Source organism: Microtus pennsylvanicus, chromosome 6 (genome assembly GCF_037038515.1).
Source record: "Microtus pennsylvanicus isolate mMicPen1 chromosome 6, mMicPen1.hap1, whole genome shotgun sequence".
Taxonomy (NCBI): Eukaryota; Metazoa; Chordata; class Mammalia; order Rodentia; family Cricetidae; genus Microtus; species Microtus pennsylvanicus.
In genome coordinates this window covers 21,775,648-21,803,285 of record NC_134584.1, presented here as the reverse complement: position 1 = coordinate 21,803,285, position 27,638 = coordinate 21,775,648, and the positions used below count along the sequence as shown (strand labels likewise).

General features: G+C 33.4%; 1 protein-coding gene across 1 annotated transcript in view; it reads left to right on the top strand.

Moving 5' to 3' along the window:
- Nucleotides 1–27,638, top strand: part of Cdh9 (cadherin 9) — a 100,934-nt gene that overhangs the window by 57,037 nt on the left and 16,259 nt on the right. The window contains exons 3-7 of the mRNA XM_075975843.1: nt 15,567–15,861; nt 19,218–19,337; nt 20,180–20,347; nt 22,111–22,298; nt 23,234–23,487. Of these exons, the coding sequence (XP_075831958.1) occupies nt 15,567–15,861; nt 19,218–19,337; nt 20,180–20,347; nt 22,111–22,298; nt 23,234–23,487 (1,025 nt within the window). The remainder of the gene's footprint in view (nt 1–15,566; nt 15,862–19,217; nt 19,338–20,179; nt 20,348–22,110; nt 22,299–23,233; nt 23,488–27,638) is intronic.

Below are 27,638 nucleotides of genomic sequence, written 5' to 3'. Positions count from 1 at the left end.
GTATTATGAGGAACATCACTGATGCAGTTTTTTCCTATTGAAATTTATTTTTTACTGCAAATGAGCATTGAATTACCCTGTGAATTCTTAAAATTATGTTTTATGGAGTGGAATTAGTGATATAAATATGCTTCAGAGAATACATATAATAATTATTCTCATATTTTTATAGAAAATTTTCCTTTCTGATATCAAGATTATAAGTAGAGGTCAACATAGCTAGAATGCAATTAGCATCATCACTTAGGTATAATTGTATTGAATATTTCATGTAAATTACTTTATATATTAAAAATGAGTTTATATCTGCTATTTTTAATTCTTCACATCTTTTGTAAAGAACACTGAGAATAATACAGCATAAGTTTGAAACCTCTCCTGTAGATTTCCTTTTAAGATTACTTGCTAATCATAATCTCCATAATTTAGGACTAATGTTTAAAACAAGCAAATGTTCGAGGACAACATTTTCATTATTACATAATATTCCTCATATTATATGAGAAATAAGGTATGGAATAGACAAAATAAATATATATGGATTTAATTTTTCTTTATATCTACCTCTGTTCCAAGGGAATTTGGTTTATTTCCTAGCATCAATTTTTTGAAATAAGCAAATATTTTATTAATACTTATTTAAATTATACAAATAATACAAATATATAAATAATACATTTAATAACTAATACAGTGTTGGCATTATGAATTTAATCACAAGCATTTACTTATATAATGTTGTCCATTAATACTATCCCTTCCAGTTGTAAAGCTAATTTTGTATCCCATTTAATAAGGCATTCATATACATTTGCAAGCAGAGAACATCAGAGAAAGGATGCAAAATGCTTCGTTTTACAAGCAATGATTTAGGGTGCTTGCAAGTGTTCACAGGTCTTACAGTGTCTTGCTGCTCGTGTGCTTTCCCACAGTGTTGCACTGTAGGTTCAGTCACTAGTAGAAATGCGCTCAGTATCCTTTTCATTTTTACATAGAGTAAATGTCTATGTACCATCTGTACTCTCTTCATCTATGCTTGCTCTTTGTGAAATACTCCCTCCTACACGAGGAAAAAATAAAACTGCAGATCACTTGTGACACAAAAGAATTAAAGTGGTTTCAATAGTCAGTAGTTATATGAGTAAAGTCAATCACTGTTGAAAATGAAGAGGCAGACATCCTCCTAAAGGGTAAGATGATTTCTTGCATCTTTGCAATATAGGAGGAGGAGTGGGAACATAAAATGTGATCAAGTCTTGTTTGTTTCCCAAAGTAGAAACTCATCACTGGGTTCCACTAAAGATGGAACTTTCTTCATATTCAGTTACGATCTTATCAAAGTGACAGAGAGAATGACAGAGAAAATGTTTTGAAAAGTACTGTGTAAGACATTCAGCTTAATGTCATCACAACGTATTGTGCCTCAGATTAATCCAGGGGAAGAGGTTGAGGTAAGAGGATAATGACTTTACCACTGCCTGAACTAAACTTAAAAATGAAACAAACAAAAAAGAAAGAAAGAAAGGAAGGAAGGAAGGAAGGAAGGAAGGAAGGAAGGAAGGAAGGAAGGAAGGAAGGAAGGAAAAACTAAAGCAAACAAAGGAATCATAGCACTTGGAGGCACATCCATGTAACTCCAGCATTCAGGATGAAGAAACATAAATCTTGCACAGTCCCTTTCAGGCATGGTTACATAGTTAGCACTCGAGTAACTTTTGCTATGAAAACTGGTCTCCAAATTACAAAGAAACAAAACCTGAAGCATGTTAACTCCAATACAGCATTCTGATTGCTGGTATTTTAGCTTTGTTTAAACAGGCAAAAATTTATTGGAAACACTGTTTAAAACCCTCACATCCACTCACATATTAAAGCCAAAAACGAAGGATCAGCACAAAAGGAAAGAATCCATTCTAAGAAATAGTTGTTAACACATGCTCTCATAGAAACTTGAGGAGTAGTGTTCCTTCTGGTTGAAATAATTTGAAAGCTTTAAAACTGGAAGGGATAGTATTAATGGACAACATTATATAAGTAAATGCTTGTGATTAAATTCATAATGCCAGCTCTGTATTAGTTATTAATATGGCTTATTCTTCTAATGAAGAATATTTTATATAATAGTGTGTAAAAGAAAATATAACTGAGCATGGGAGCATAAAAAAGGCAAATCACTAAAGAAAATGATGGTACTTTGAACTCAAGTACTTTCAATATATTTACATGATTAAACTGTTTTTTAGATCAGGCATTCCAATTGTATCTATAATTGAAGTTCCGAGGCCAAGAACATTTGACAATTATTTTAAAACTCCTGAACACTGAAAGGAAATGCATTTCAAAGCCTTAGCAATAAATTTTAAAAGCCCATTAATAATTAGGGTTCAGTTATTACCTTAAAATTAGACAAAGATCTGATTTATCTGATACCATTGTCCAGGGATACATCTTAAAATTAAGAGTCTCACTGCAACTGCATTTAGTAACTGTGGCCCCCTTCTTCAAATAAAGTGGAAGAGCGGGATACTTTTCTTCAATGTTTAGCATTATCTTCTGAGTCCAGAGAAGCATTATTTTGCTGTCATCTTAAATGGTTACTGAACATCACCCAATAAAATACTATATAGAAATATGGCTAAGACACCATTTTTGATAATGTGATTTCCTTGTAACCATGAAGATATAAACTTCATCCCCAAGAAACATTATTAAAAAGGCAGCTGCAATTGAATTTGCATGTAGTACTAGATAGTCATAGATAGGTGTGTCAACCGTCCTAACTAAATTACTTTTCTCCGGGTCATTAGAAAACTCTCCTAAACACCAACATGGACAGAAACCAGTGAGCCATATCAGAGACTGATCTCCTGTGTGTATGAGTGCGTGAACAGACACACAAGAATGCACTCAAACATAAAAGAAAATATAATTCCAGAGAAAATAAATTAATTATTGATGTCACTCCATTTTTGTTTCTCCTGTGTTGTTGATCTTGACCTCCTTATTATATCCCTAAATTCTGTGTGGCTTGATATATGTTGTATCTCTAAGTAAACATTATGTCTGGAGCTGTATGTCTGATTCCTAAAAGCTGCAGGTGCCCTGGACTTTCTTCTCACCTTCTCTGATTGGCTTTCTGCTCTACTGCCTCATGACTTTCTTCTTTGGAAGGCATCATAGCTTTGTTCCCTTCTAACGCCTTTGAGGGGAAACTGCTTGGTTACCCATCTCTCTCATTCTTCTCAAACTATAAAGAGGTTTTCACTTTACTGCAACCATGTTTACCATTAAATTCTCACACATACAAAGTTCATATATATCTTCCATTTTGTTTCATAAGGGTAAAATACTGTTGATATTAAATGTATTCTCCATGCAGTGTTGCAGTCTTTGAGCACGTGGTGGTGCTTTCTCTATGTACTCACATTGTACATACACTACAATAGTGAATTAGTTTTTATCTTAGCACAGCTCAGAGTATAAGAAGTGCAGGTGCACATGTGTATGTGTGTTTGTTTGTTTATATCAAATGATATCTAATGGTACTTATATTCAGGGCATGAAAAGAAAAAAAAATCTCCCTAGATTTCTTGTTTTGTTTTGTTTTTGTTTTGTTTTTGTTTTGTTTTTTACAGTGCTCATAGCAGAGTGAAAACATACACAATCAAACCAAACAAAAGAAAAAGACCAAAGAGTTGTGCATATCAATACCACAATATGCAATTTAAAGAAATAAACTTTAGATGTAAATATCCTGAAATAAATTCCATTGTAAATAATGTACTTCCTTTATAAGGTTTGATTTACCTGCATCCATAATATCACATCAGTAATTCATTATAAACATTGTGCTCTGGCTGCGAATAGTATGCTTAATGAATTATATGCATTGAGAACACAACAGGTATTACTAGCTTTATTTAACTTATATTTCTTTAAAGTTGGAATGAAAGAGTGGGAGTGGAAATACATTGTTATAGATAACATGCTCTAGAGTGTAAAAATTGCCTCTTGAAATATGTTCAAGGCTGCAACCTTTGTCTGTATTCCAGGAGATATAATAAGAGCAATGAGTGATTCCTAATTTCCTCTCTTGTCATTTTCTCCTGGTAATGTATGCTTCATCTTGACCATGTTCACAGTGAGTAATACTTGAATCAGAGAGAACACATATTCTTTTTTGACTTTCTGGTCAAGGATGGAAATAGAGGCGCCTATTTTAGCTTTGCGTAAGGCCAGAACAAGGTTGAAAGGAGCAGAGTTAGCATTTATGAACTCAGAAGGATGAAAGGAAGCTGAAATGTGTGAGTTGTGATAAGAGTGGCCTCGAATATGTCAGGAGCTTTGCTAATGCTTTTGTTGCTAGCATTCTTTCCCTTCCTTGGCTCACAAAAGTTAGAGGAAATGAAAATTTCTGTGGGCATTCAGTGTGAATTCTATGTGAGTATCGACAGCCATTCTTAATGTATTCTTTTGCAGACATTTCAGTCAGTGTCGGGCATGTAAGTTATGAGAGAAAAAAATAAATCATATACATTTATAGAGATGTACAGGACAAGGTCAAGTTTTGAAATCGTGTTTTATAACTATTTTCATGTTAATTAGGTGGAATTTAGGTATGTGTTCCAAAGTCTAATTAAAGCAATGAAATGCAAGGTATGGCTGCTAATTCACTGGACTCAGAGATAGCTAATAACTCCTCTGCTTTAGATGTTTTCATAATCAGTCTACTTAGGTGAATGCACCTGGAAAGTGGACATAACTGGAAGAATCCAGATCTAACATGATGACATCAGTTCTAGACTATTGGAAGGTATGTGTCAGGTGGAATAATACGAATGTTGTGCATGAATGTGCAGATTCAGGAAAGTGAGTTTAGCATGTATTGTAAGTTAAATAGGTATTAGACAAACAGTCAATAAAATTACTAAGGTTATTTGTGCTATAAAACAATATGTATTCCAATAATTTAATTATTTATGTGGAGAGAAGTTAAGCATTCAAAAAATTGAAATCAGTACCATATAATTTACAAGACTATATTAAAAATGAAAGATATTTAAATTAATAGCATTTTGAAAATAAAATAACAAATTAACACTTCACAAATTATCATTGTTCAATAATTTCTAGATGTATTTCATTCATTATAAAACCATATATATATGTATATATACATTATGATAAATTATATGCACTTGAAATATCTCCTGATTTGCAGTTTTGAGAAAAATGACTATTTTGAAATTTTCCTATTAAAGAGTATATTTAAATGTAGATCCAGCCAATAAAATCAGAAAAAAGACACTGGAAAGTTCTCTGTTGTTAAAACTGTTGAACTAACTCTCATCGTGCAGTTTCCTTCTGTGCTTCAGATAATCACATCAGTTGTTCAGTATTGGAAATAAAGCACTGCATTCTTGGCAGCTAATGGATGGACATATTGTGGTTTCCTTTCCAATAATGATATTAACAACAATAGTAAGTTGTAATTCTTTGTCAGTCTTTACACAATCCCGAATAATTTGATAATTGGCATGGAATTTTTAAGAGAGAAATCGGAAACCCATGGTGATAAGTAAAATAGTTTTTACTCTGTGCAGTGATTCTTCTAGTAGACTTTAATCAATAGAAAAGTTCATAGAACATCTCAAGACGATTGCACAAAATATTTGATTATGCATAAAATGTCATGATTACTGAGAAAAAATTGACAACTAAACACAAAATTGTTGTATTTTATAATAGTGAAGGTACTCACTGTTAAAATACTTTTCAGAATCTAAATGATATAAGAAATTATCAGAAACCATCTAATTAAAAAAATAAAATTAAAAAAGAAATGTGGAAAAATTTAATATTTAATACTGACATATAAATGTATAATTGTTTAGTCTAAACTTTTTGTTATATTGGAATACATGCTTCATATCAGTGGTGAAAAGCTGATTATGTTGTATTCTTTTGCTTTATATATCAGAACTTTCTTAGTTCCTAAGCTTATGTATAGATTAGTGTGATATTCTGATTAATGTACAACCATTGAATAATTCCCATACGAGAGAAGCATTTTAATTCTCTAATATGTTTTTATAGGAAAATAGAAAACTAATGTGAATACTTGTGTCTATTATTAAACAATTTTTGACCAGGTCAAACAAAAATCACCTAATAAAAGTTAGGTTGTTCTCCATACTGATTTACATATTAATTCAAAGCTTTGTGCTATATTAAGGATAAGATTGTGAAAATATATTTAAAAAAGTAACAGGTGACCAATACATGGCAAAATAAAGCATCTTACAATTTTTCAATTTCAGTGAATTTTTAAAACTAAAAGATTAACACATCACAGTAATTGGAAGTATTTCATAGAGTAAGTTTAATTATTTTACATAGAGCCAGACAACCATTTAAAACAGAATAGTGGAGGAAGTTTGTTTAGAGACGTTTTGTTTTCACCTACAGTAGATAATTGCTTATTATGTTGAGACCATAACAGTCCATTATAAATTATGCAGACTGCATTTTATGAAGACTTACATGACACAGTAGATATCTGACACTATGAAATTTTATCTGAATTACTATAATTATAAATTTTATTTAGCTTTCTTTCAAACAGAGTGATTTTACTCATTACGGTCACCACAGGAGGGCAGCGCAAAAGGTCCAGTTTCAAGACAGGGAAAACAAAAATAAAAACACCAACAGGAAGAGTCCTAGTATATTCTAAACTGAGTTAAAACTCTATAGTCAAATCATATTATTATTTATAAGTAAAAGTAAGCATGTAACACATTATTTGAGATTTTCACAGTTATAGAAATTAAGAAAATTTATATACAGTCAGAAAATCTTTCATCAATATAATTTGAACATGTTCATAGACAGTGTAACTCTTTGAGATTTAAATGAATGTTATTTCTTTTTAAAAATTCTATGGAATTAATTAGCAGGCAATGATTGGGACAAAAAGAATGGACTTTTAGAGCTAAATGGCCACAGATTCAGGAATGCTAATATCCACCTGTTAGCAAGTGAAGGGTGTGAGAGGGTGAGGAGACAGGCAAATAAGAATCAGTGAGAGACCATGCTGTAAAAAGTAAACAAAGAGAATGATAGAATCGGACATCGGAAGTCAACCTCTGAGATCTATTGACAGGTATCCATGAACATGTGCAGACACTAATACATAGAAGTTCATATACTACACAAGTACATACATCACAATATACACAACATTCTTGAGGAATAGAAGTTCATGAAAACAATCAAAGTAGTTGGTTTGTGCATGTCTTTATGTTTATTTAAGACAATCTAAAGCCATGGCCATATTTTAAGAATGTGATTTTAAGAATTCACTTAGATATTGAAGATTGGGGTTTTGTTACTGTATTTCTAAAAAACAAAGAGAATCATGAGTCCTAAGTAATAATCCATTGTACGAATCTAGGTGGGCAAATGTGATCATTGCATAAGAAAGTACAAAATGTAGTAGAATTATCGGCATTGCAAACAGAATAAAGAATATGGCAGAAACAAATATTTTTGACATGATAAATTCTCAAAATATAGTAGAACATATATGAGAGGAGTGTGTTATAAAGGAAATATGAGAGAATCCACATAAAATAGTTGAGAGGACCAGTCTTTGTTATTGATTAAATATGATCCACTTTAGTCTTCCAGTAATTCCCATGTTTGGAGCATGATTTTCGATATCGTAATAGCAAGATATTTCATAACCTTCAGTAACTAACAAAGGCTTAGTGTAAGGAAATTTGGTCTTTGAGGGTGCTAAAATAAGACAGAGTTAACAGTATTCTGTGACTTCTGTTCCTAAGCAATGAGATTTCTATAAAAACACATGGTGGCCTTTAATGAATTATCTACTCATTTTTTTCATTTTATATCTTGTTTTGGCTTGTACTCTAGCTGTGATATCATCAAACATAATATAATTACTGCAGCTAGCAATGTTCTATTTATGACTTCAGCTGCCAGCATTCTAAGCAAAATAAACCTCTTCCCTTGCAAATAATCCAGTCTCAGATATGTTTATACAGGAATGGTGTTATGCAATTGCAAAGTTTTCAGCAGTTGATTTAGCAAATATGTGTTAGTAAGGCACACACTGAAATATCATATCCAAAAGTCAGTGATGGGGTAGGATGGAAGCTAGGTTGTGCCAACCTTAATATACAACTTATAATTAGAGCCATTTGCATTAGATATGGATGTTTTAAAACTTAAAAAATAAGAATAAGAATGATTACTGATTGTTTTTCAAGAACAGTGTGTAATATTACAGATGATAATTAAGAATTCTTTTGAAATTATAATATAGTCAATTACTTTACCCTTACATTTAATACCATGTATTTCTCCATGTGTTCTTTCAAATTTTTTGTCTGCTTTAATTTCGTACATGTAGATTTCGAAAAACATAAAAAAAATCTATACTTATACTTGTATGTATTGGAAAGAGGCCATTAATTAAGACAGTATTCATGATAAGGTAGAAAGAAAAGTATTATAAATGCAACGGAGAACAAGCCACATGTGTTGTATTTGATTTTTAAATATTGTTGAAATATAGTAAATAAATTTAATAATAGTCATATATTCAAATTTACTATGTAATAATTGATTTAAATTATATAATGTTGCTATAAAAGTCAAATTATTGCCTCGATAAGCTTTCTTATGAAGAGTACTTGATGCATTACTGAATATAAACTTTAATGTTTGCAATAAAAAATGAAAGAAATGCAGACTTATAAAACAAGCTTTAATAAATATTGCAGATACTGAAACTGCAGTAAAGAAAGCACAGCAGGGCTTATGTGTTATGTTGATACTGCATAGAATATCAAATATTTTGATGTGAAATATCCCTAGTTATGTATTTATTTGATTGATGTTAGCTTTTTTGCAACTTTGTAACTTTCAAAATTCAACTTTGTTTACTCATTAAGTGATGTTTTTGTTTCTCAAGAAATAAGGTTTAATTCAGTGAGATTTACTTTAAAACAAAAAATTTATGGACACTTAACTTTTAGTTTTTCAGAATATATGTAAGCATAAGGAGAATATATGTAAGCATAATGAGAGAGACCCAGAGAGAGAGACAGAGAGACAGAGACAGAAAGAGACAGAGAAAGAGAAAGAGAGGGGGAGAGAGAGAGAGAGAGAGAGAGAGAGAGAGAGAGAGAGAGAGAGAGAGAGGGAGAGAGAGAGGAGACAGGGACAGAATTTGAAACAGCACTACCACATTACAATATCTAATTAAGAAAAGATAAAAGATTATAGACCAATGATAATTGGTAATAGTAAATTTTTTAAGAATTTGGTTCAAAGATACTCTCTAGGACTAGTTTTAATTAATGGTTTCTAACACACAATCTGGAGAGCAATGTAAAACAGCTAGAAGTACACAATGTCCATAAAACTATCAAGATAATTATGGAATGCATTTCTCAGTTCCTATCTGCTTTAGAAAATATGATTGAGCTATGTAACATCTCTATTTTTAATCATAATTTATAGGATTCCTTCAAGAACTGTGTGTGACATCAAAGTTGATATTTTATTTGATTTTAACATTTGAAATTATAATTTTAGCTTTTCACCCTTCTATTTTTCTCCCTCCACATATTCTCATGTACACTGCCTTGTTCTCTTTCAATTTTAGTTAAGAACATCCAAAACGATCTGTATACTGTTACTTGGATGTATATGGTTTCACGGCTGCCCATTCCATATAAATAACAAATTAGCGTGCCCTTTTTTACCTGGTGAAAATTATTTTTCCTGCCATCAGCATTGCTGAGTTGCCTGTATTTCTTCATGTAGGGTCTAGCCTCTTATGCCTTCTCCTGTCCATGTTAGATATCTATTGCTGACATTTTTTTTTCAGGTCATATTCAACCAAACATTTTGACTAAGATTTGCAGCTAATGATTTTGACCATTACAGGAGACACAAACAACAAGCTTCCTGTTCTCCTGGCTCTTACAATTATCTGGTCCTTCTTTTCCCATATTCTCTGAGCCTTAGGTGCAAGAATTCTGTTATAGATGTGTTAATGAATATTGAGATAAACAGGTCTTCATTTTTTAATTGAAAATAAATTTTCCACACAATTTATTATTATAGTCATGATTTCACATCCCTTATCTCCTTCTAATCATTTCCTCTGCCACACACATTCAACTTGCCCCAACCTTTCTTTAAATTAAAAACAATTAAAAACAAAAGTAAAAAAGTACAGAATTAGAATACTTTACATTCTTTTTATTATGCAAAATTTACCTTACTGAGAGAAAAGATATTCTACCAGAATGTACAGACATGCAAACATTTCTCTTTCCATGGTGATAATGTCACTTTCATGATTACATAAATATCTCTTATCCACTTAAATTACCATTTCCTTAATTGCACAGCCTTAAATCTCCAAATGTTTATTTTGATGACCAAATATTAACATGTTTTCCATCTGGGGTTCACATCAAAGATCAAGAAGTCCTTGAGGATCTAGGCCAGGCTAAAATGAGTTTGTGCCACAAAATGATAAAGCAAGAAATAATAAAATGGTTTACCTTAAGTTTTTGAAAACTGAAACAAGAAATAACCTGCCAATGAATATGTGTTTGACAGAAGACTCATAATGATGTCCAGAATACTGTTTTTTAGAATGGTAAATCATAGCCACCCTCCTTATATTGCTTTCCCTCATTCAAGGTTTTCCCTTTCATTAGTCAAGGCACAATCTATACTGTCAGTATATATGAAATGCTATATGGTGATTAGAAATTTTACTAGTCTTAGCAATTGCCTTTTGAGTAATCTGTAATAAAATAAATAAATGAAAAGCCTTTGATACCTGCTGGTATAGAAGAATCCAGTGGTCCCTGCTAAGGCACAAAGATATATCACTGAAAAAGTTACAGTCTGTGTTGGCTTTTGTCATCGCTAATTCGGATGTCATCGAGCAGCTGGGTTGAGAGCTTTCTTGGACTGCTTACACCACCACCTCTTTAAATATTTTATTGGTTGTTCCTGCTCTATTTCACTCGAATTCATATTTCAGTCTGCTAATAGGAATTGGGTTTGCTGACTCAGAAGACTGTCTAAAAGGGAGCTAGTGGAAACAAATCTGCCACCGTTGTAATTTGTTTAAGCGTAGCTGTGATATACTACTTAATTCCCAGCATTCTGTAATTCATTGTCTTCTCCATCACACAGGACAAGCAGATTTCAAAACCTTGTTAAATATGTTTGAGTAGAAAATATAACAAAATACCCCTGTGCAATGGGTAAATATCATACCCTGTTCATACATAATAATTATCTAAATTATGCATGATATAAAAGTCATATAATCAACAAATTATCATTAATCACATTTTTTTAAGTCAGAAAAAACCTCAACTTTCCCAATTATTAACTAAAGGCTGTATCCTAGCTGCTATTCCTTGGAATGTGTAAACCCATTAACCAAACGCCTTAGGCTTTAGGAGACATTTGCTCTTGACTTTCAGTTACAATATGCATTTTCAGCCAAACAGCACACATTTTTTTTATTTTTTTTTATTGAGAAAAGGAAAAAAAATGTTTCTGCCTCCTCCCAGCCTTCCATTTCCCTCCCCCTCCTCCCATCCTTCTTTCCCTCCCCCCTCTCCTCTCCCCCTCCCTCTCCAGTCCAAAGAGCAGTCAGGGTTCCCTGCCCTGTGGAAAGTCCAAGGTCCTCCCCCCTCCGTCCATATCTAGGAAGGTGAACATTCAAACTGGCTAGGCTCCCACCAAGCCAGAACATGAAGTAAGATCAAAACCCCGTGCCATTTTCCTTGGCTTCTCATCAGCCCTCATTGTTCGCCATGTTCAGAGAGTCCGGTTTTATCCCATGCTTTTTCAGTCACAGTCCAGCTGGCCTTGGTGAGCTCCCAATAGATCAGCTCCACTGTCTCAGTGGGTGGGTGCACCCCTCGTGGTCCTGACTTCTTTGCTCATGTTCTCCCTCCTTCTGCTCCTCATTGGGACCTTGGGAGCTCAGTCCAGTGCTCCAGTGTGGGTCTCTGTCTCTATCTCCATCCATCACGAGATAAAGGTTCTACAAACAAATTACTTATTTATTTGATTGTTCGTTTATTTTCTGCCAAATAAGATTCTCTATATCAACACTCCTCAAAGAGGAGTTTATAGCAAAATGTGTAGAAACAGCACACATTTTTAATTATTATTTTTCTTATTTCTTTTTTACCTTATTTTTAAAAACTTATCTTTTATAAATTTTGCATTCCTATCCCTGTTTCCACTTCCTCCCATCCTCCCATCCTCAACCTGCTCTGTGAGTACAAAGGAACTCATTTTTTTTAATGAGGCTAGAGAATGAGGAGAAATTTTGCTATAAACTCCTCTTTGAGGAGTGTTGATGTGAAGAATCTTATTTGGCAGAATATAAACAAACAATAAATAAATAAGTAATTTGTTGCCATCTCTAAGTGTCAGTTTTTAATCTCCCAAAAATTTTTTATTAAAAATTCAACATCTACAACCATTCCCAATAGTAATAAATTAAACTAATTGCATTCTTATAAACAAGATATGAATTAATCTGACAGCTTATGAAGCATTAAGCTCATGCTTAACTTTAGTTACTCAAACAATCCTGAATAAAGTGACTATGAGAGGGGTTTGAAATTCAATGAAGGATTCCAGACATTCCTTGCTGTGCTGAGAATTCTCTCTGGCACAAGTATAAATAAAAGTCTTTGTATATTTTTTTTTAATTGTTGTTATTGAGCTATATATTTTTATCTTCCCCCATGCTCTTCCATTATACCCTCTCCAATGGTCTTCATGCTCCCAAATTACTCAGTAGAACTTGTCTTTATCTCCTTCCCAAGTATATTACATCTATGTATGCCTTTCTTTTTTTTTTTTTTTTGAAAATGATAGAAGAGAAAGTGGGAAATACCCTACAACAGATGGGCACAGGAGATCGCTTCCTATGTATAGCCCCAGAAGCACAGACATTAAGGGCAACATTGAATAAATGGGACCTACTTAAACTGAGAAGCTTCTGTAAAGCAAAGGACACTGTCACTAAGACACAAAGGCAACCTACTGACTGGGAGAAGATCTTCACCAACCCCGCAACAGACAAAGGTCTGATCTCCAAAATATATAGAGAACTCAGGAAGCTAGACTTTAAAATGCTAATTAACCCAATTAAAAAATGGGGCACTGAACTGAACAGAGAATTCTCAACAGAAGAAGTTCAAATGGCCAAAAGACACTTAAGGTCGTGCTCAACTTCCTTAGCAATCAGGGAAATGCAAATCAAAACAACTTTGAGATATCATCTTACACCTGTCAGAATGGCTAAGGTCAAAAACACCAAGGATTGCCTCTGCTGGAGAGGTTGTGGAGGAAGGTGTTCCCTCATCCATTGCTGGTGGGAATGCAATCTTGTGCAACTTCTATGGAAGTCAGTGTTTCGGTTTCTCAGGAAATTCGGGATCAACCTACTCCTGGACCCAGCAATACCACTCTTGGGAATATACCCAAGAGATGCCCTATCATATGACAAAAGCATTTGTTCAACTATGTTCATAGCAGTATTATTTGTAATAGCCAGAACCTGGAAACAACCTAGATGCCCTTCAATGGAAGAATGGATGAAGAAAGTGTGGAATATCTACACATTAGAGTACTACGCTTTGGTAAAAAACAATGACTTCTCGAATTTTGCGTGCAAATGGATGGAAATAGAAAACACTATCCTGAGTGAGGTATCCCAGACCCAAAAAGATGAACATGGGATGTACTCACTCATAATTGGTTTCTAGCCATGTCTTTCTTAGAGTCCTCTTAATTGAAATGTTCCTTCCTGAAGAAAGGGTTAGAGCACCTAATACTCAAAGGTAAAGGAAACTTAAAGCGTTGGAGAAGCTTCTGAAAAAAAGGAGTCACAACATTCCTACCCAAGATTACATTAACAGAAGCAGTGTACATGTAGCTCCAGAGACAAAATGTCACTCATGATGGCATAAGCTTTTGTAATGTGGGTGCTTGAATCACATGTGTTTCTTAATCAACCATCTTTTGATGCTCCTGTGTGTAACCCCATTAAATATACTCATTTGTTGACTCTATATTTTTTCATTCTTAGTATATGACCATTGTTTGATTAAGGACTGAAGTGCTTTATATGACAATTCATTTTGAAGTATTAGAAATGGAGGTGAAATACATTTCCCTCAAAATACAAATGACTAAGGTCCATGTGGGAAAATAAAATAGAGGGGTGGGGCCAGTTCAGACTCCCATTATATTTGAAATGTGATCCTTTGTAATTTAAACAAAACATATTTAGATTTATTGTTCTCATTATATATAGCATATTACTGCTTATGCCTCTGCCAAGCTGAAATTGTACCCTGGGGTCAATATCATATAATCTCACATCCACTCTCTTCTCTATTTTTCACCGCAGAAAAATAAATTGTGAGGGATCAATTCATAAAATATTTTTATTTAATCATTCAAAACCAAAAACTTGTTAAATCATGATGTTCTACCAATATAGAAGGATAAAATTATTTCCATTTAACATATTAGCCAAAATTGTTGCCTAAACTAAGGTTTCATTCAATTCAGAAAGGGTGTTATTATTTAGTCCATTTATTTTAAATTCTCAGAAGTTGATTGTCTATATATTCATAATGGTTTTTTTTAATCTATCAACATTATTGTGGTATCTTGGATTCATCTGAGGTTAATTTAGACATTGTTTTACAGGTGAATTTCCTCCATGAGATTGCTTTTATTAAGAAGTTATCTTTACCCAATAAACATTAGTTAGAACTAATCTTTTTTTTTTCTTTAAGAAATGACTTAGCCAAAAAGATATCACTACTTGTTTTGTATTGCTTGAAGTTTATACAATTTAAAATGAAGATCTTTTCTCACGTATGAGAACGTGATAGTGGAAAAGCACTTTTTAAAAGTCATACTGCAAATGATTGAACATTTAAAGTTGTTCATCTTTCTGACTGAATTCCATAAACATAGAGACATACACAGGCTTATGCCACCAAAGGACAACACTAGCTAAAAAGTAAAGAATTAATTCTACAGTAATCATAGAATAAATGATAAGTGCCTCATGGCATATTTTTGAGTTCATTTGCTTAAAATGTAACTCACATTGATATTTCAAGCACAAAATGGAGAAGAATATATTTTTCTCTCTTGTAGTAAATAGAGGTTTACATTTTGGTAATATTCTTCTCAGAAGTATATTTTAACTACTATGTTTTGAAAGAATTTAAGTACTATTTATAGTAGAAGTTCATCCAATTATGGTGACTATAATTGTGTAATATTTTAAGAATAACAAAATCTGAGATGTTTACTTTCCCTTTAATATGAGATACTTATTCAGATCATGATTGACATAATACAATATGGGGAGAAATTAGTGCATATCACATTGTTTTCACTGTAATGTCCACCCATATATTTATGGAATTTTTCTTTTCTATTCTTTGAAGCTTCACACTGACCAAGATAAAGGAGATGGAAATTTAAAATACATCTTGACAGGCGATGGGGCTGGCAATCTGTTTGTTATAGATGAAAATACAGGAGACATTCATGCTGCAAAGAAGTTAGACAGAGAAGAAAAATCCCTGTACATTCTTCGTGCCAAGGCTATAGACAGAAAGACTGGGCGGCAAGTGGAGCCGGAATCTGAATTTATCATTAAAATCCATGATATCAATGACAATGAGCCAAAATTCACAAAAGATTTGTACACTGCCACTGTTCCTGAGATGTCTGGTGTAGGTAGGTATCTACTAACCCATGTTTGCTGTAGTACATTTTTACTACGAAATTTACAGACATGTGGCTATTGTGTCCTTTCGAAATTAGAGCTATATCTTGAAACTTAGTCAAGCAACTCCTTTCCAATTGTTAATATAGCAATGTCTCCTTTGATTATAATTTACTGAGGGCAGATGTTTGAGTCCAGGGGAATCAACACCTGCTTTGTTGTTTTGACTAGCTGTCCTGCAGAATGCATTGCTGCCTGAAGGGGGACGATTATCTGTGTCACCAGTTCTTTGAGAACTGTTGCATTTGACAAACTGCTTCCACATAACTGTCTCAGTGAATCACCAAAGCAGCCTCATTCTATAAATATGAGAAATAGAAATTTGCAATCCATCTGCTAATTAGGAATTCAGAATTCAGAAGAATTTAACAACTGAATGAAGATCAAATAATCTGTAGAAACATGTTAAGAGTCACAGATGTTTGCTGTCTCTGTGTATTTTCATCTATTTGCCTTTAAAAGCCAATCGGAGACAGTAATTCCCACAGTTCTATGATTGTCCCAATTTTAAACACTACTCATTAGTATATCAAATTCCTACTCTTATGTGTGTCAATACATTTAATTCTATCAATGTATAATAGCTACATTATATAAAAAAGATGAATATTGTCTTGAAATATTGCTGAAATAATGCTGATTAAATATCTAAGAAATATTTTTTTATATTTAGCATTAATCATTTGAGTATTTTCTCTACTTATATAATATTATAATAAAACGCCCATTAGCAAAAATCAATCTTGTTTACCTCTATACTGAGAGTGTAGCCTGTGTGCTTTTTAATGAGATAGTTAATGTATGCAGAGGAATCAAGAGTTTGGGAAGAAGTTTGATCTTGTGTAGCTCACCTATTTGAAGAAACTGATATTCTAACATCTCTCCTACTTTGCATTCTTATAATGTTAAATAAATTTATATAGAAAGACAGGAGTCTTTTGAATCATAAGACACTTACATAATGTATGAGTACATGGATTTTCTTCAATATTGATAACTAGAAAATTTGATCAGAACTATATATAATTTTGTGTACTTTAAATTCTTGTAGCATTACTTCTTTTTTATTCTTTTATCTTTTAAGATTATAGCATAATTACATAACTTTCTACTTCTTGTTTCTTATTTAAAAAGTCTCATATAATGCCCTCTTTGATGTTTTTTGAATTCATGGTTCTCTTTTCCATTAATTGTTTTTAAACACAGAGAGAGAGAGTCCTCAATACATTAGTACCATGTGTTCAGTCTTTATTTCCATTTAAAACAAAGGAAGAATGGCTCATGGATAGAGGGCGTGGACTCCTTTTGGGTCTGGGGAGGGAGGCAGGCTTGATCCTCAGAACTCATACAGTGGCTTGTCACTGTCGGTAACTCCAGTCCCAGGACTTCAAATGCTCTTTCCTGCCTTCCCAGGAAATCAGACAAATAAAAATATCCATGCAAACTCTCATACACATAAACATAAAAATAAATAAAATAAAAAGAAAATACTCCTCTACCAAATATTTTAATGTTTAGTGTAAAAAATGTACTTTTTCATTTATTCAAATAGATTATTTTTTCAAATAATATATCTTTTATAAATCCTAGATATGGTCCAATTTATATTCTAAAAGACCTATCCAACCTAGCATTCCTTGGTAGTTAGTTTTGAAACTAACGCAAATTCTCATTCTTTGCTGAAATAATTTAGGCCATCTTTAAAATGCTCAGTGCCTATGAATTCAACAAGTACCCCTAAGTAGCTTGTTGGGAAAATCACTTACAATTAGTAATCTTTATTTGGACTAGCTAGTTTTAATTTCCTTCTTGTCTCTTACTGGGTCTGTGATATATGGCCCAAAGGCATATGGCCTCCATTTGCCATGAGGATTAACTTTTAATACAAAGGACTTGCTGGCACTCTGCTAAGTCTACTTTAATAATCCTATGGAAAGATTATGGCTTGTTTACAGACATTTTGCTTGGGATCCTGCCTTAATATTTGAACAGCATACTGAATTTTCAATCTCATTGGAATTCAAAGGAGAAAAAAAAACAAAACTTAAGCCTAACATATGAAGACTTACTATTCCCACATCTAATTAAATGACTGCTTTTGTTCACACTGTACTGTATGAAATCATCTTGCTCCCTTTTGAGTCCCCCAACATAAATGCTTAGAAAAAAGAGTATTAGCCCCATTGATTTGCAAGTTAATTATTGTGAAGGAGTATGGAAGAGAACAGGTGAGCATTCCTTGTTAAAGGTCTATACAGGCATGTGTCATTTCAATAATCCACGTATTTAACCAAGCCTAAATACACTTGGTCTGTTTCCTATGGTCTCCAAAAGAAGAACAAAGGAAATAAAACAAATAATTTCACAAAAATTTTGAAATGTGTAAAAATTAGATTGGAGATTGTCTTTAGCTTTATAATTTAAAGGCTTAAATTATTTTCATTGTAGTAGGAAATAAAATTGGTAACAAAAGAAATATAAATTTTATAAGTTAACGTTTGAGCAAGTTTAATAATATTACTCACTATTTATGGATTCATTCATTCATTTATTTATTTATTTATTTATTTATTTATTTATTTATTTATTTTGGATTTTCGAGACAGGGTTTCTCCATAGCTTTTTGTTCCTGTCCTGGAACTAGCACTCGTAGACCAGACTGCCTCTGCCTCCCGAGTGCTGGGATTAAAGGCGTGCGCCACCACCGCCCAGCTCTATTTATGGATTTGCAAGTCTTAGTAAATATTTGATACTATGGACAGTAAATATTTGTTTAATAATTATCTTCTACAAAGAAAAATTATAGTTCACTTCGTTTTTCTTTTCTTTTCTTTTTTTCACTGATGTATGGGATTATTTCTGATGTTAATTCTCAAGCTTTCTGACCTGATTCAGCTACATTTTGCAATACACCTGGTTTGTTTGCTTCCTTCTTCATAGCAAGACCTCTCTATATTTTGATATGTTTATAATCACAATTAACATAGACAGGAGCTTTAAAAAATCTCAAATTTTTCCTTGTGCCTTATCATTTAGCAACACATATGCTAAGAGAAAATTAAATGTTCATTGTATTTAGTAAGAATTTTCCTTATCATAATATTCAATTAAACATTTGTTTTAATTCTTTAGAATGTATTAATCTCTGTGATAAAAATACAACATATATTTACAAAACTTGTGTGGTGAAGAGTAGATCCAGGATTTCTTTTTACTGAAGAAAATAGTGAGTAAGAAAATTGCTTATAAAATAGTATAAAATTTAGAAGAATTGACCTACTTCTGCTTGGGTTGGGGTTGGGTACAGGCACATCTGTCATCCAAGTGACTGCCACTGATGCGGACGATGCCAACTATGGGAACAGTGCTAAAGTGGTCTACAGCATACTGCAAGGGCAGCCATACTTTTCAGTGGACCCAGAGTCAGGTAAATACATCAAAGTCTTAGTCAATTCCATCTTATATATAGAAGCACAATTTCTTTGGGGGTGTTTTCTGTATTGTTTTTGTATTTTAATAAATAAAGCTTGCCTGAAGATCAGAGAGTATAAAAGCCCTACTGGTCAGCCTTATAGATCAGGCAGTGGTAACACGTGCCTTTAATTCCAGTAGCCAGACTAGATTGCCATAGAATCCAGGTGGTCATGGTGCACACCTTTAATCCCAGCCCTAGAGATAAATAGAAGATGGGATGAGACAGTTCTCAGACACGGTATCATTCTGAGATTCCTGGAGGCAGAATTGCTGTTTTGGACTGAAGTGGAGGTAAGAGCCAGGGCCTGACTGTTTAGCTTTTCTGATCTTCAGGTTGAACACCAGTATCTGTCTCTGGGCTTTTTTTAGTCATACTTCAGTTTTCTCTTTTAAAACCTATCCAAACAGTTTTGTATAGCTGCTTCCTACAGTTATTTTATGGAAATGAAATAAAATATCCTTATATTAACACAACCTATTTGATTGCTTAGCTCTTTATTTGATTGTTTAGCTCTTTTATCTATTATTCATTGGGTTTAAATGTGGGAGACTACAAGATTTCACAGAGATTACTTTGTAGAATAAGGAAATACTCAAAACTTAAAGACTGTTATGATAAAAATTAAGCAAAGTAGACTATTTAAAATAGAAAACACACAAAATGGAATGTTTCCTGTTTTGTGAAGTACCTTAAATTAATTGTGGACACTCCCATTTTCTCTTTGGTAAAATGGATATTGAAAAGTATAACTTGATTTTAAAAGTCTATGTTTTAATTTTCCACTTTTTTTAAAGGCATAATAAAAACTGCTTTACCAGACATGAGCAGAGAAAAGAGAGAGCAATATCAGGTGGTTATTCAGGCCAAGGACATGGGCGGCCAGATGGGAGGCCTTTCTGGAACAACCACAGTGAACATCACCCTCACGGACGTCAACAACAACCCTCCTCGGTTTCCACAGAGTAAGGCAGGCTGGAAATGTTCTTAAACACACCATCACAGCAGAACTAAATGTCCGCATTGCTTTTCCCTTTGGCGGGAGCAAATAAATGCATACCTCCTAACAAGAAAAAAAGTTAAAATTTCCTAAAACTAAAAGTGATGATATGTATCCCCAAGAGAATTAAATTGATAAGTACCTGGAAGAAAACATTACAAAACCAATACTTCTTTCTTGTGCAGTTAATGTTTGTTAGCTTTTTAGGAGTGAGCTGACTTTGCAGGCTCATGTTCTCACTGTCACAATTGCTATCCCTCCCTTCTGAGGAGCCTGGGTACAAAGGTGGGCGTAAAAGTCTGCCTGTTTACATCCAAAGTATACACTGTTCACAACTCTTAGCTAATTTATAAACAAGCATTATGAGCCTTTATTAAATGAATTTTAAAACACAGATTGGATGTTTCATCATCTCTAAAAACAGGATCTATATTTAAAGCAATGCATGTGGGCTAAATTGGCAGCATTTTGATATTCTTTTGGTTTACTTAAAAAGTCATGGAAACTAGGTTATGCTAATATCTTACTACTATTGAGATCATCTAGTATGTAACTTGTTAAATTTTAGTGTTATTTAATTCACTGAAACTTAAAGAGCAGTAAATTCCTTTCCATTTGTCACAGAAACATTCCATTCTTAATTTTTAAATATAAACATAGTGTATAATTGGATAAGTTACCACAATGCAGTTTTGTCATCTGCTGGGATAATAACAGAAGGACTGTGTCCACTATAATTATGATAAAATGGTGAGGGCTGGGTCATGAATTGAATGGACAACAGACATAGTGACACAGTAGCACAAATTCTTCATGATAAATTTGTGAATTCATTGTCATTTCCTTGTTTTACTCCCTTGGACTTGATATTAAAGTTTAGGGAAGTGAATATAGAATCCAACAGTGAGATTAAACCTTCTGATCCTAACCAGAAATCCCTGGAATGGTATTAGTCTTCAATGTCAGAGAGTCTGAATTCCATATTATCCTTTTCATAGCTCAGCAAGATAATTTCATTTGGCTGTCCACTGGAAATAATTTATACAAGTTACTTCTTTAAAAGGACTAAATAGTTTACAATATGTAACCCTTGAGTTTATAAAATACCTAGCACCCATATTTAAGGATATTTCTTTATTTTCAATTTCCATATTTACACATTTATAGACAGTCTGTAAAGAAGATACTTGCCAAAACAGAAGATCAAATGTGATGTGTAGTTGTGTTTGTAAACATTAAACATGTACTACTTAAAGACATTAAATTTAAATATATAAGCACAGCAACCACAATAAAAAACATTGCTGCTCAAAAATTACTGGGAAAATATGGACTATTCAAAAGACTGAACATTCATTTTTTTATTCTGTGTGCATAAAATGTGAGGTGACAATATTTGGAATCATAATCAGATAACAAACAATTGTTTTTCATGACTGTAAGTCAGATGTTCTAGGTAATTAAATCAAGAATTTGTGTACTGTTTAAGTAACTCTGTACATTGTTTTAATCATTCTGGATATTATATTTCTCACTTATAAACCAAGAAAGTTTAGCTTCTACATGCTATTTTTGCACTCCACAAATCTTTAATGTTTGACAGATTTAAAATCAAATCAAATCAAAAGATAGAAATGTCTCTCAATTTAAATCTCTTTACTTGGAGGGAAACAGAAAATTTTTGTCATCTGAAGGTGAAAGTCAAGGCAGCTGTGATTCAATTTACAGGTACTTATCAATTTAATTCTCTGGAGTCTGCACCCCTTGGAACTCATCTTGGAAGGATCAAAGCCAATGACCTGGACACCGGGGAGAATGCTGAGCTGGAATACAGTATTTCAGAAGGAGAAGGATCAGACATGTTTGACGTGATCACTGACAAAGATACCCAGGAAGGGATCATAACTGTCAAACAGGTTTCTTTTGGCTGTCTTCCTATTTTCACTAAGTGCTTTTCAGTTTATTTTTGCTTTTCAGTACCAAGAAAACAACCATGGATCTATCATCATCTTTTATGTCTTGTCCATCATTTGTAGAAAGTAGGAAAACTGATTTTACTTCAAGTCAAAGACACATCATTCCTGATGGTTGTGTTGCTACTCGTTATCAAATGATTGTATTGTGTCAGACAAGAATCTGATGCAGAGTAAACACAGGGCATTTGCTTTGTATTTCTCTATGAGATGAGCAATCATCACTGTTACATCATGAATTTCTTGTATCTTTTGTAAATGTGATGGCTTATGTAAAATGAGTGAAACAAGAAGAAGAGCTAAGAGCTAGAATTGACCTTGAAGACTCCTTCCTACCTGAGAATTAGCAGTCAAAGTATCAGAGGGTACTATGCAAGATGTTCTGATTTATATTTATTTATTGAGCTTTGATGGGATACTTGAGAATGACGTCAAACCATGTAAAGACTAATACAGCCAATATTAATCATTTCTACTTTGCGCTCTTTCTTTTATGTATTTCTTTCCACAAATATTCAAATTGACAAAATATAAAACTTATTCTATATTTAATTTTAGTTAATCTTCTGATATTTAACTTTTGTAATGATGATATTTAATCAGGATTTAGTTAGATAATACTTTATTTAGCTATGCCTATGAAAAGTAAAATGAATTACACAATGACTGTCAATTCTACTATTCATTCCATGATAGCTGTATTGTATAATCATAAAATAAATATGCTATTTGACTGGATAGAACTATTAAGATAAAGTTGGGGTAGTTATTTAGCCATAGTGGACTTTAGTATGTTAAAATATTATTAAACATTCATTTATTCAATGATTACTATGTCTTCCAATACATCCTAACATTTCTTACTCTTTTAAACTCAGAATTTAGATTTTGAAAAGAAAATGTTATACACTATAAGAGTGGATGCAAGTAATACCCACCCAGATCCTCGCTTCTTACACCTCGGACCCTTCAAAGACTCGGCAATGGTGAAGATATCTGTGGAAGATGTAGATGAACCCCCTGTATTCAGCAAGCTCTCTTACTTAATGGAAGTGGATGAAGACGTGAAGGAGGGAAGCATCATTGGACAAGTCACAGCCTATGACCCGGACTCTATGAACAACATAATAAAGTAAGTACCTGAAAAACATGTATTTGTTAAACATGCAATCCACTTTAAGAGTTACATAAAAACTTGAGCTGTATAATTGTGTATGGGGAATCCCTGCAATACACACATGCCAAAAATCAAGTCTAACTTTTGCCCTCTTCTGCTTGCTCCAGGCAGGGGAAACAACTTGAGTCTTACAAGCCCAAGAGGTAGATGCTATTATATTAAGTACCTTACCGAGAGTAACAATGCTGAGTGTCTGAGCATTGTGAATAATTATACAATGGCAGAAAAACTAATTTCTAAAAATAGAGACAGGATGTCAATTTCAGACTAAACCACAGATTTTAATCTTTTAACTGTTAATGTGATCATTTAAATTACAAGGGTTTAAAAAGTAGCTGAATATCTAACAACCTACTACATATATATGAATATATACACATAAATATATATACATATATATAAAATATAGAAGCAAATATCCAGAATAAAAGCCCTATAGTAACCTTTTGTAGATATTTCTATAAATATACTCTGTTTAAATAGACAATAAAACTTCTACATATTGAAATTTTGAAGGACAGCTTTATTAATTATGTTCACATATCCACATAAAGTCTTCTTTAAAAAAGATAAGTGTAAAGCAAGAGGAAAGATAAAAGTATTAGCAATTAGTAAGTACAATATTTTCCAAACTTGACTAGTATTTTCACATCTTAAAGAGGAGTGTTATAAAATTTAAATAATTCTTATGAACTATCCACTAAGAAATATGTAAAGAGATTTATTTCGGTCTATGAGCTCAGATGCATCTTGTTTAGTTGACTCTGAGGGCCTCTTTCTTTCGGTATCCGTCAGGCGCCTACATTCTTTCTGCCTCCTTTTCAACAGGGCTTCCTGAACTCTGAAAGGAAAGATCTGATGGAGACATCCCATTTACACTCTGTTTATGTGTGTAATGTTCTGGGTCTCTGCATCTGTTTCCATTTGCTGTTGATGAGCCTTCTCTGATGATGACTGAATTATAAACCGCTCTATCAGTGTAGCATAATATCAATGGAAGCCATTTTATTGATACTATATTTTAGATCAGTATTCTAAGTTTCTGGGCTTTCTACTCTCTAATTACTTTCCTTAGCAATGTCATGTATAAGTTCCATCTAAAAGATAAGTAAAGTAAGGCATTGTTTGGTTACCTGCTTGAGCTCTGTTCTCATATCCCTAGCATGATTTTTAGGCAGGAGAGATTTTATTTCGAAGGTTGTTGTGACTATGTTGGTGTTGACATTTCTCTTGTGGTAGTGTGCAGAGTAAGTTCTTCTACTAAAAACACTAGAACAAAGGGGTTAAGTCTTCATGTAGGCTCCAGCTCTACTTTTTCTCCATGTACAATGAGTTGTGTGGTGATTATTCTTCATAGTAGAGCCCCACTATGCAGAGAGCAAAACACTGTCTTAGCAATATCCTAGTTGTTTGGGTATTTCCATAGGACCCCTATTTTCAACAACTTGATTGAATGAAATCCAGACCCATTTATGGAAGCCTCATTTATTGACAAGGGATGGCCAGTTGAGATTCTGCCATCCAATATTAGGAAATGTCATTACGATCGCCTTCATTTATTTTAGAAAGATTCTACTACACCGAGTTTTCATATCATCCCTCAAATGTCCTTCAGTTCCAGCCATTTATCCCACATTCTCCCCCTAGATCCTATCTCTCTTCTCCCTCCCCACCTGATTCTCACTCCAAGTCCACCCAAAAAATTTATTCTATTTCCCACTCCCACAAAAGATGAGTAAATCCCCACTTGATCCTTCTTTTATAGCTACCATCTCGGTTTATATATTGGTTATCAATTAGTTAATAGCTAATACATACTCGTAAATGAAGACATACCATATATCTTTCTAGGTCAGGATTGCGTCACTCAATATGATTTTTTTTCTAGAGCAGTCATTTGCTTGCAAATTTCATGATGTAATTTTGACAGCTAAGTAATACTCGATTGCATAAATGTACTACATCTTTCTCCTATCAACACTTTACCCACTGTGTTTCCTTCCTAGTCCATTATGCAGGTATTTGGCTTAATGCCTTTTGTCCCTTTAGTACATATTTGTACAGTATGCTGTATAAGGTATCCTATGTAATACATGCTTATGCATCAAAGTATTTTTAAATTTCTTTTAAAAGATGTTTTGTGTGTGTGTGTGTAATCAGAATGTATATTGCGGTGCACCGCGTCCCCGTGACTGCACTCGATGCGCTCTTACCCACCAGTTTGCGAGCTTTGGGCAAGGGGCTGGGGGTTAAAATACACAGACACACACAGACAGAGAAACAGAGACACGGGTCATCCTTGATTTCCCCAAGAATGTCCCCTTTATTGTGTCCAGGGGCAGCTTATATAGGGATAGCCACGCCCCAGCCAAACCCACCAGAAACCACTCTCCTGCCATCAGGAACTCCTGAAGGTCTTGGTGCTCAGAGCAGCTGTAGGCACTCAGATCAGGGAAAAACAAGTTGCTTACAAGAAATTCAGGATCTGGGTTCTCACTGCTCCGAACAGTATATGATGTTTCAGAAATATTTACTATGATTAAAAGGCCTGATGATTAAAAAATGTGTAAATATACTTGAGTGTTAGTTAATGATTTATGCAGATGGGTAATAATGTCTGATATGTGTAGGATGATATAGAAGATATGATGATATGAGATACATATAAGTACCATTCTAACTAGTTATTGAAATTCTTTATTCATGTATATTATTTTACTGTATATGTGTTTATCTTCTATATTACTCAGGGTCATCAGAGTATGAGAATTAGCAGAATGAATAAATACATAGTTAGATAGATAAATAAATAAATTGAAAGAGATAAAGAGAGAGAGAAAGACAGACAGACATAGAGACAGACAGATAGATGGAGGGTCAATTTACTTATAGGCTGTGGATCAGCTAAGCCAAAAATTACTTCAAATTAAAGAAAGGTCCAAGAATCCAATAGTTGTTCAGTCCACAAGGCTAGATGTCTCAGCTGTTCTTCTGTATACACGGGAATTCCGAAGAAGGAGGCTCTAATTCTACTGAAGAAATTGACTTGGCAGTGAAGAGGGAGGGAAATCAGACAAAGAATTAAAGCTTTCTTTTTCCACCTCGTTTATTTAGGCAGCCACCAAAAAGTGTGGCCCAAATTAGAGGGGCAACTTTTCAATTCAAATGATCTAATTAAGAAAAATCCCTCATGGGTGTATGCAACTACTTTCCGCGTTAGTTAATATTGACAACCTATATTAGCCATCCCAATCCACCCCTTGTCTAATTGACACAAAATCATACTATCTTACTTCACACTTAATAAAAACCAGGTCATATTTTATTCTTATATGATATAACTATGTCATGTACAACTTCAAGAACATTCTATATTTAACAGAGTCACAATTATTTCTAACATCATGTAACATGCATATACACCCACAAATGTATTATAAATTTATAATAGTTGGAAATGTCTCTTGAAGGACTCTCTTTTAGTGTCACAATATCATGTGATAACCGCTTACATTTCTTTAAATTGATGCTACATTATAGAAAACAAAATATTGCTAAAAAACTCCATTAACACATTCTTAATAAAATGTAACATAAACATGATGTCAGTTGTAATCCTTGTTTCTGTAATTGGTCATGTAATCTTAGCTTGTATGTATTTCTCTCTTCCCCTACTACCCATTCTGTATTTCCTTTTTTCTCAACACCTCAGGAAGTCTTGAATCTATTTTGACAGGTGACCCATGACTTCAGTGCTGATGCATCTGTGCTCTTTGTGATTCTGATTGGATTAGGTTGCTGTAGTTACTATAATTACAAGACATGGGATGACTAAGAGATACCCCAAATGATCTCCTTGCTCCAGGCAAAAATCTTTCTTTTTTAAAATTGATTTTTATTGAGCTCTGCATTTTTCTCTGCTCCCATCCCTGCCTTTCCCCTCCCACTCAACCCTCCCCCAAGGTCCCCATGCTCCCAATTTACTCAGGAGATCTTGTCTTTTTCTACTACCCATGTAGATTAGATCTGTATAAATTTCTCTTAGTGTCCTCATTGTTGTCTAGGTTCTCTGGGATTGTGATTTGTAGGCTGGTTTTCTTTGCTTT